Source organism: Papaver somniferum, chromosome 7 (assembly GCF_003573695.1).
Source record: "Papaver somniferum cultivar HN1 chromosome 7, ASM357369v1, whole genome shotgun sequence".
NCBI classification, from domain to species: Eukaryota; Viridiplantae; Streptophyta; class Magnoliopsida; order Ranunculales; family Papaveraceae; genus Papaver; species Papaver somniferum.
Genome location: NC_039364.1, coordinates 185,481,675 through 185,492,332, shown reverse-complemented (window position 1 = coordinate 185,492,332; position 10,658 = coordinate 185,481,675). Strand labels below are relative to the sequence as shown.

Here is a 10,658-nt window from a genome sequence, read left to right as displayed (position 1 = left end):
GATCCAGTTATGTTGGTCTGATTATGAATGAATGTTACAGGTATGCAAATCCTGAGGAGTTTTACTAGAAAATACAGATATAACCATGCAATTTTTTGTTTGTTTTGTGTCAAAAACCATTGTTGATCCAAATAAGTTGGATAAACAACCATTGTTGATCCAAATAGGTTGGAACCCAAGAACAATGTTTCCACACAATAGTGTCAACAACCTGTAAAATCAATAAACCTGGAACCTGCCAACTGACATATACTTGAGAAACAAAACAATAGAATTCATAACAACATATAAGAATGTATGTCATTAAATAACAAGTGCAAACCAAAAAAGGAAAAAAAAACACCAAACTGGTAAGAAACCTAAAACAAGTTTGTTCATAAACACCACAAGAACTTCAGAACAACATCCTCTTCAAGAAGTTGATAATCATGGAATGAGACTCCTTACGAAACGTTGGTGCACGAGGAGCCAAAGGAGATCCGCGACATGTTCGACGGTTGTGAAAGGTCAGCATCCCACACTGGCCACACTTCCTCTTCTTTCGCACCTTTTCACGAGAACCCCTATACCTAACACCTTTAGGTCTTCCAGCTTGTTCTCGACCACCGATGAGAGGAAAAATATACCCCTTTTCATTAATTCCAGGTAGCTTCTCAGAGTCAGGAATAGGATAAATGGGTCGAGAGTACAACCTTCTATAGTAGTCAGAAGTATAGTAAGGGCTGATGTAGTTGTACGGTTCATCATTTCCAATCTGCAACATTGCTTTCATTGCATGAGTTTAAGGAAAGCTATGTTTTTGCCACCATTTGCAGGTGCAAGTTCTAGAATCCAAGTCAACAGTATGCTCCCCTGTTGGAGATATGATCTCAAATACCTTCTCACTTGTTCTCCGAAACTTGTATGAACGACAGTCGTTTATCCTTCTGTTAAACCTGTCTTTCATAAGAGGAGTGATCCTTGTAGTCCACTTGTTAGACTCCACTAACCTCTTGTAATTCTGCTCCATCACTTTAGCACAAATAACATCAACAAGCTCAAGTGCTGGAAGCGGCTTATCATGCTTAATGACGTTGTTAAAACTCTCAACAATATTAGATGTGTTCTCACCCCACCTTTCTCCTAGAAATGCATGAGCAGCCCAATTCTCAAATGGAATCTTCATCATCCAAGCAACCACTGAATCCAACTTTAGATTACTCATACTCTTCGCAACAACATAAAATTTTTCCTTTGTTAATGCAGTGTAGCACTCTTCGAATAACTTGACTGCAGTTTGTCTGCTCTTGCCCTTTGGAACAGGAATATTTCCTTTCATATGGTACAAACAGTAGGAATGGAAAGCCTTTGGGAAGACTACAGGCACATGCTTCAAAAGGCCAATTCCACGATCTGATATGATGGTCAGTGGACGATCTTCACGAATAATACCCTTCGAATTGGTTAAGAACCATTCATAACTATCACAATTTTCACTTTCAACAATTCCAAATGCAACTGGATAGATCCCTAGAAAAACCAACAAAAGTAACCAGAAACAAAAATAAGTGACCAGTAACTAGTGTCAACACACAAAGTTGATACATTTCAATTGGATCAACAGTGGAAGTTAATCCATTTTAGTTGGATCAACAATCACAGTTGATTCAATAAAATCTGTGTAAGCAAACATAATTTTGGATCAAGAGTCACAGTTGATCCAATAAATATGTGTAAACAATCACAGTTGATCCAACAGTCATGAATTTCAATGCAAAACCATTTTACTTGGATAAACAGTGGAAGTTGATCCATTTTAGTTCGATCAACAATCACAGTTGATCCAATAAAATCTGTGCAAGCAATCATAGTTTTGGATAAACAGTCACAGTTGATCCAATAAGAGGTAGTTAAAAGCAAGTATTTCAATGCAAACCTAAAAAAAGCAGTCTAAACTAACCTAAGCTACATATATTATTACGTCGCACCTCACTCAGGGGCTACGCCCCCTCGTGAGAGTTAAATTCAATATATAATGTCAGAAACCTAGCTACATTAATTAAGAAAATGAATGCATAATAATGAATCAACAGTAACAAGTTTAAACATTCATGGATACAAAATGAAAAAAAGTAAAAGGTTAAAAATCACACCTTGGTTACCAGTTTTGGCGCAAGCAACTATAAGACCACCTTTGAACTTCCCAGTGAGAAAGGTACAATCAATAAATAGCATCGGACGACAGTAATTGTTGAAACCAGTTATAGAAGCTTCAAAGGCCACGAAAAACCTTTTGAACCGACGAGTCACACCATCATACTCAAAATTCACGACGCTTCCAGGATTGTGATGTTCAATGGCATCTTTATACCAAACAAAATCTGAATAAGACTTGATGTCATCACCCCAAATAAATTGCTTGGTGAATTATAAACCGTGGTATGCCTGACTATACGTGAGGTCAACTCCATATTCCATTCGGAGTAAATCTATAACATCAGAAGCAGTCTTCTTCTTCTTAGATGCTCGTAAATCATCTGCCAATATATCCTTCAAAAACGATTTTCTCATCCTAACTTTTGATGGGTCAGAAGAAGCTAAACTACATGAATGCTCTCCAATGTATCTCTTGCATCGAAATACACCTTTTGTATTGGCGAGGAGAGAGGCGTGAAACCTCCAGCGACTTTTCCTCCTTTTTGAACTTGCACTCCACAGTGTATCGTACAAGGTCACTCTTCTTCAATTTGTATTTGCGACCACTATTTATTTCATACTTTGTAACACAATCCTTAACTTCTTTAATACCACCTTCAAACAACTTCCCTACTCCAGTTAAGATGTTGACCCAAGCATCAGACTTCTTCGGGACCTTTTTAATCAAACACGCATCATCAGTGACGTCTTCCAATTCAACTACCTCATCGCTTGAAATACAACTTGATGATGACGAAGAAGCAGGAGCAGGAGCAGGAGCAGAAGATGAAGAAATAGAATCAACACAGGTCCTTAACCGGATTTCAAACTTCACCAAGTCAATCCCTTGTGAGGTGCAGTAGTGAATGAAAAACCTCAAATCCAAATCATGATTGATAACATTTGAGATCCCTTCTACAGTGTAACCAAAAAGAATGAGGTCTTCAGGAACATAAGGCCACTTTTGTTTCACCACACTTATCATCTCCTTGACAGTAATTGATCCTGAAACAGGATGCGAGATGGTCTGATTGCGAAATTTGAACTCTGCAACAACCATCTTTGGCCTGCAATAAAAAATAAATAGATAGTGGTATTCAGAAAATATGGATCAACAGTCACAGTTGATCCAATAAATATGGATCAAGAATCACAGTTTTGTATCAACAATCACACTTGATCCAATAAATATGAATCAACAATCACATTTTTGGATCAACAATCACAGTTGATCCAATAAATCTGTGTAAGCAATCATAGTTTTGGATCAACAGTCACAGTTGATCCAATAAATATGGATCAAAAATCACAGTTTTGTATCAACAATCACACTTGATCCAATAAATATGAATCAACAATCATATTTTTGGATCAACAATCACAGTTGATCCAATAAATCTGTGTAAGCAATCATAGTTTTTGATCAACAGTCACAATTGATCCAATAAATATGTGTAAACAATCACAGTTGATCTAAATAAGAGGTAGTTAAAGCATGAATTTCAATGCAAACCAAGAAGAAAGCAGTCTAAACTACCCTAAGCTACATATAATATTACGTCGCACATCACTCTGGGGCTACGCCCCCTCGTGAAAGTTAATTTCAATGTAGAATGTGAGAAACATAAAATAAAGGCTACATTATCAACAAGAATGAATGCATAATGATTACCTGCAAAATAAACAAACGAAATACAAACATTTTGTGTTCAGAAATTTGGATCAACAACATTTCAATAGAGTGTTTTGTTTATCAACAACATAATATCTACTTTTCATCAATGGCATAATCAGTAGAGTGTATAAAATATACATAACAAACATGAATCATAAACATTTCAGCATTAATTTTGGATCAACAACAAAACGAAATGAAATTCTTCAACATTTCAGAATATACATAAAACCAAAGTTTATGAGCAGATTTAAGAATAAGTGTAAATAATAGATCAAAAATTAAAAGGTACCTGTCTAATAGATGAAATCAATCTTCTAAAATAAATCACGATCTCTGCATCAATAACCAAAAACAAAAAGTGGAAAAAAAAATCAATGAAACTAACATGCAATCATCAAAAACAACTATATGAATCTTCAAATAAACATCAACAGTACCAATTTGTTTCAGAAAGAGAGATCCAGTTAAACGGAGTACAAATTTCTGTTGTTAATGGAAATTTCAGTTAAACGGAGGTAAAATATCTGATTCAGTGGATGAATATAGTTGCACGGATGATGAAGAAGATGGATGAGAAGATGAATTTCAATCTCCGAAGGATAAATTGAAACAGAAAACTTCGAATCAATATTTTTTCACGAGCAGATCAGATCTTCAGCTGGATACGATTCCGTTGATGAATCTTGCTGCAAGGATGATGAAGAAGGTGGAGGAGAAGATGAATTTAAATCTAGGAAGCATAGATTGAACATGTAAAAATTCGAATCAAAATTTCACAAGTAGAGTTCAGCTAGATCTTTCTCTCTCTCGTTTAGTTTTTGATTTCCGTTAATAACTGAATTTTAATTTTGTTATCTAAATATATACAGGGGGTATATTTGGAAGTCCATAAATTGATATTGGGCCCCTGATGGGCTTGTACAAGGAGAGGGATAGAATTATTGTGTGATAAGGATATTTGTAAAGTCCATCAAAAGTAAGGACAATAGTTCAATTTCCACTTGCATGTATAGCCTCCAAACGATCACTCGAAGATGGCTGGACGTGATGCTATTTTAAGACGCTTAAATTCGTGACTTACTCCGCTAAGCCTTAAAACAGCGATGCTTCATACATGCTGAATATATTCGATGCATTACCTGCATAGAATACACACGATATTTCATAAATAACGACTTCCTAAATAACTTAGTTATTTAATCTAGCATCACATGCTACTTTTTGTGGATCCCACATCCACACATTCGAGACATCAAGCATGTCACAAACTGGGGGATACATACTGGGGTATTGGTGTGGCGGTTTACAGCGTGCAGCGTGCAACGCGCCATCACAAGAACGTGTCAGGAAGACATGGACGGTTAGTGATGATGGGAGAAGTGCGCAAGACTGGTCGTCTGACACTAACACACAGCTACACTACTCCATCACTCCACTTCCTCCACTTCCCATGAGAGACGTGGGTTAGGCTCAATGACTTGTATAAATAGGTTATCCTCCCTATTTCCAAAAACAAGGGACGAAACAGAAATCAAGTGTGGATACAACGTATTCCAACACCAGAACTGATAGCTTACATTCTGCAAGCCAGTTCAGCTTTCTGATACAAGTCATACATAGCCAATACCTTCACAATCTCAACACCTTCTTCGCTTCCCTCCCTAAGATCAACCCCATCTCCTTCACTTTGTGACAGAAGCAAGTCTGGAACGACCATTTCTTGGTTTAGGCCAGAATTGTACAGATTGATTTCTCGAATCAAAAGCACTCCCGTGCAGTGCATTTGTTTAGGGTTTAGATTCATTTCTCATCCACACACCCCAAATTACCAAAACCCGCAGAAATAGTTTTCACCCATAATCACCTTTAACAAGACATTACGTTCTTCGACCCATCATAAAATGAAAGCATCTGGTAAGATCATATGTGGAGCAAGTATCGATATGCATATAGGACTTTTAAGGAGGGTGGAATGATAAGACCACGTCTTATCGGTCATGTCAACGTTGTTGACTTGATACGTCACGTGACCATGTTAATCTTATTTGTTCCTTTATACGGGTCATACCTATCAAATTTATGGAAGCCACCATAGCTAACAAGCACAAAACGCGACGAGCACTCAAGTTCATTGGAGGCACAAGGAATTCAATAAAGCGTACATTCTTTATTATTGAAGATGATATACTTATTTAAGTGTTTTATTATATTTTAAATACTTATTTATTTAAAGTTTATATTTGTTTAGAATAGTATTTTAGGGAATAGTATTGTTCTTTTATTTTCCAAGTAATGTAGCCTATAAAAAGGCATTTTCCATTCAATAGTAATAACAAGACAATTATTAAGCAAATTTCTACTCTTTGGTTTATTGATTCTTTTGAATCATGACCTTTTGAGCTTGAATCTGCTGGTCGTTGAATAAGAAACAAATCGTTTCTTATCAATTATTCCAGCGTCGTTATCATCATCATCATCATCGTTGGTTCACCCAGTACCATCACCATCTTTCACCGTATCCATTAAAAACAAAAAACGAGTCTCTCAAATTCGAAACATATTTATCCGCTGTCAAGCCTATGTTTGCGTAGACTATCCTGTTGCAGTCAACAACCTCATTTTTTCAATATCCAAATTTGTTTGGTAAGTTGTTTGTTTTGGGTTAGTTACACTTCTATTCTGTCTCCACATATGATCTTACCAATGTCATAGAACAAGTCTCTATACCATTTACGGGGCTAAGGTATTTCCAATACCAAATACCATAAAATTTAAAAATTTTAATCCCTAAGCCACGAGTCTTTCAAAAAAAAGGCACATCTCTTAAACAGTCGGTTCTATTAAGAAATTGTGACCATTCACAATCTTGGTTGGATAACCTTTATACGTGCTTACAATCGACACTTGATTTTTCATGAAACCATAAATAACAGAAATATGTCAACTCATGATTCAATGATTTTTTTTTGCTGCTGCTAACAGATGAAGATTTTATTAACTCAAAGAGTGCATATTGTCTAACAAGAGCTGATCATCTATAATATCAGGAGGACCATCCAACCAAATCTTACTCACTATAAATTTCCTACTGAATTTAGCTAGTTTGTCAGCTACTTGATTACATAATCTAGGAATGTACTTACATTCCCAATGTTGTACTGACTTTAAAACATCTAAAGCATCAAGCAAAATGCCTTCATTCTCCCATGCTATGACTTGAGAGGCCTTGTTAATGTATTCCGCGATACTCTTCAGATCAGTTTCGAATATCACATGTGTAAGCTGCATCTCCTTACTCCATCTAACAACATCAAGAAAAGCCAGGCATTCTGCTTGATCAACATCTTTTATTCCTGCATGCCAGTTTGCTGCACAGCCTTTCCATGTGCCTGCAAAATCACGCAGCAGCTCCAGTTAGTCATGTGTTTGGATCAAGAGAGCCATCAAAATTAATAGATAAAAAAGGCAGCTTAGGGGGTATCCAAGTTGTTGTAGGCTGCATATTTCTATGAGTTATAGACTGATTATCGCCATTACTCCTGTGTAACCTGCCAATGTAACTAGCAAAACAAATAGCTTTTCTTGCAGTGACTTTTGGATCAAGTTTTGTTTTATTTTGTTTTGAAAGACAGTCTCACATCTGTCATTCCATATACTCCATGCAACTACCATAACAAGATTCACTCAACTGTCTTCTGTCACATTCTGCTTGTCTTGTAGAAGCCAGCTTTAAAAAATTTCAATTATAGAAGTATGAGCTCTTTGTAGAAAAGCACTACCACCTGGTATTTCCATCCAGACAACCCTTGAGTAAGGGCAAAAGAATAGAATGTGTAATGTGCTCTCATCAAACTGGTTGCACATAGGGGGAAGTTGGTTGATATAACCACATACTCTAGATAGTCTTTCTCTTGAAGGAAGAATGTTTGCTAGGAATTTCCAGAAGAAATGTTTCACTCTAGGCCAGGTATCCATATCCTGTAACTCATTCCATTTTACAGAAGATCCTTGTATCTCAGTTGAGACTTGAACAACACCCAGACTAATCTCATAAAGCTTATTGTATGCTTACTTTAAAGTGAAACCCCCATATTTTGTGAGTTTCCAGATTAGTTTATCATCAATTGTAGATGATATCCTCATTTTAATGATCATGTTCACAGTTTGTTGATCAAAAATATGTTGAAGAAGCTGCAGATTCCATTCTCTCCCACCTGGTTGCATTAGCTCCATAACCAATATATCTCATTTACTCCTTTCCCTGAATCACCCGGCTGGATTCATGGATTAGTAATAGATACTCGACTCATTTTATTACTCCGTTTCATGAATCATTCTCGCCGAATTTCATGAATTAATAATAATTATTCAACAAATGGGCGTCTGGGCCACCACCAAGTAAGCCCCAAGAAAATGGTGCAAGTGTACTTGACATTAGTGCACGAACGAACGTTCGAAAATATGGACAAACGGGGAACTTACGAAGAAAATAATATTAAATAAAATAAACAAAAGGCATGGGACCGGGACCACCGGCCGGCGGGTCATGCCTCCGTGGCCGGTCCCCCTCCCCATTATTTTATTTTATTTTAATTTATTTCCCTCGTCTCATGGAAACTCCTTCATTTGAGTAAACTCCCTCGTTTGAGCGAAACTCTTAGTTTTCCATACTTTCATCGAACAAAATAGGGAAAAGTGTCACGGGACCGGGACACCTAGCCGGACTTACAATCCCTTATTTTCTCATATTATTATTTCCATCATCTCATGGAACTCTATCGTTTGAGCGAAAACCCTAGTTTTTCAATATTTTTTCAAATATTGCTCAAACCATGAAAAAACCAAAAAAATAAAATGGTTACATGACCGACTAGGATACTCACGTCAACTATTAAAATATTATTATTTTAATATTTTCAAAATATTGGTCGCACGAGCAAAGTTCTACTTGCTCATTCGAGCAAAATCGAGAGTTTCGGTCAAGATCAAACTCTTATGAAAATCCAAAATATTGCTCAAACGCGCACCAGAAAATACCAAAACTCTCAGGACTGAGACGCGGACACTGTGGTGACGCGAGCATGCTACCTTGACCTACCAAGGCCGGTCCTAAGGCTTTCAATGAGCCGGTCCCACACATCTTCATAATTTTGACCTAGTTTTCTATCAATTGTTCGTATTGGGTCCAAACTCTCTTCAACCAACTTGAGACTCGCTCAATCGACCATCAACTGGTCCCACGACCACCAAGGGCCGGTCCCATGACCTCTTGGTCGGTCCTCATCTCTCCATAATTAGGTTTTACTACCTAACACTCACACGAGCACTATTTTAATAAATGTGTAAACCAACATGCGATCATCCTTTCACCAACTGGTCAACAAAGGACTTTGGTGCATGCTCTGACTCGAGCACTTAGGCGATATATGGTCGACCATCATCTCATGTAGCCGATTACTCCTTCACTCAGTGACTTATTTTCAGTAAATCATTAATTGATCAGCAATTGATCAAAATTAGGGTTTCGAACGAATGCTCTGCAAATCATAATTCTGAGTAAGTTCAAACGTTAATAATTTTATGTTGATCTAGCAATCGACATCTACATTAATTATATAATATTCGGTCCGGCTACTAATATATTAATTCATATTTTCTTTGGTCACGTTACTAATAATTTATCGAATGAGAAATACTTGCTCAAATGCTCGAATATTGATCCAACTATCAATATTCAGTAATTTATCAAATGAGCAATACTTTCTCAAATGCTCGAATATTGATCCAACTATCAATATTCAGTAATTTATCGAATGAGCAATACTTGCTCAGATGCTCGAATATTGATTCAACTATCAATATTCAGTAATTTATCGAATGAGCAATACTTGCTCAGGTGCTCGAATATTGATTCAACTATAAATATTCAGTAATTTATGGAATGAGCAATACTTTCTCAGATGCTCGAATATTGATTCAACAATCAATATTCGGTAATTTATCGAATGAGCAATACTTGCTCAGATGATCGAATATTGATCCAACTATCAATATTCAACAATTCATCATTCGAGCAATATTTGCTCAGAATATAAATATTCATCATATTGATTCAACTATCAACATCATTTATTTGAGAACTGTACGTCCCAGCAGACATGTTCAATTCATGAATCCTAGAGCATTCATCAATCGTGCTCGACTGAATAATACTTAGACTCATCGTCTGATCAAGTCAACGACTGACTAATCAAATACACGCCTGCTTTGGAGACTCCACGTTCGTGAGATACCAATCACGTCACATGGGGGATATTAATTAGGGTTTTGGTCTGGCGACCTACGATACGTGTGTTCATCCACGATGAGAAATGTGAGTAAGTCGTGCAAGCGGTTGAGGGAGTTAGCAAAGTAGTGGGTGGACAATCAACCAAGTCTCTGCACGACCTGGAACTGGTTAAACCATGATTTACCACTTTCCCGCTCTTTCACTCGAACAACCGTCACACTTACTGGAGATCAATGTGTCTACTATTCTGGCAATATAAATAAGTCTCTGAATCCACAATTGAAGATAGACAATGTTCGTCCAACAGAATATTTTTATCCGAGCAATCACTCAAGAATTCAATCAATCGACCAGAACTTATTCGAACTCAACAGTTCACAGAAAACTTGCAGAAACCTTAAACACATTCACAATCCTTGATCATCATTGATATCGCACACTTCTCAGCTTCCCTCCTACAGATCAACCCTCTTCCCACTTTGTGACCGAATTGACTCTGGAACGGTCATTGTCTTG

The 10,658-nt window shown here is 36.9% G+C and overlaps 1 protein-coding gene across 1 annotated transcript; it reads right to left on the bottom strand.

Moving 5' to 3' along the window:
* Nucleotides 1-394: 394 nt before the first annotated feature.
* Nucleotides 395-2,550, bottom strand: LOC113295682. Its single transcript, XM_026544007.1, has 3 exons — nt 2,415-2,550; nt 878-1,509; nt 395-754 (listed from the first exon to the last, which is right to left on the bottom strand). Exons 1-3 carry the CDS (start codon nt 2,548-2,550, stop codon nt 395-397), a joined length of 1,128 nt encoding a protein of 375 aa, XP_026399792.1.
* Nucleotides 2,551-10,658: the final 8,108 nt, after the last annotated feature.

Coding starts and splice junctions, on each gene's coding strand:
- LOC113295682 (XM_026544007.1), bottom strand. CDS start 2,550: ATGAGAAAATCGTTTTTGAAGGATATATTGGCAGATGATTTACGAGCA. Junction 1,510..2,414: donor GTATAGTCAGGCATACCACG/GTTTATAATTCA, acceptor TGGTTTTTCTAG/GGATCTATCCAGTTGCATTT. Junction 755..877: donor TTCGGAGAACAAGTGAGAAG/GTATTTGAGATC, acceptor GCAATGTTGCAG/ATTGGAAATGATGAACCGTA.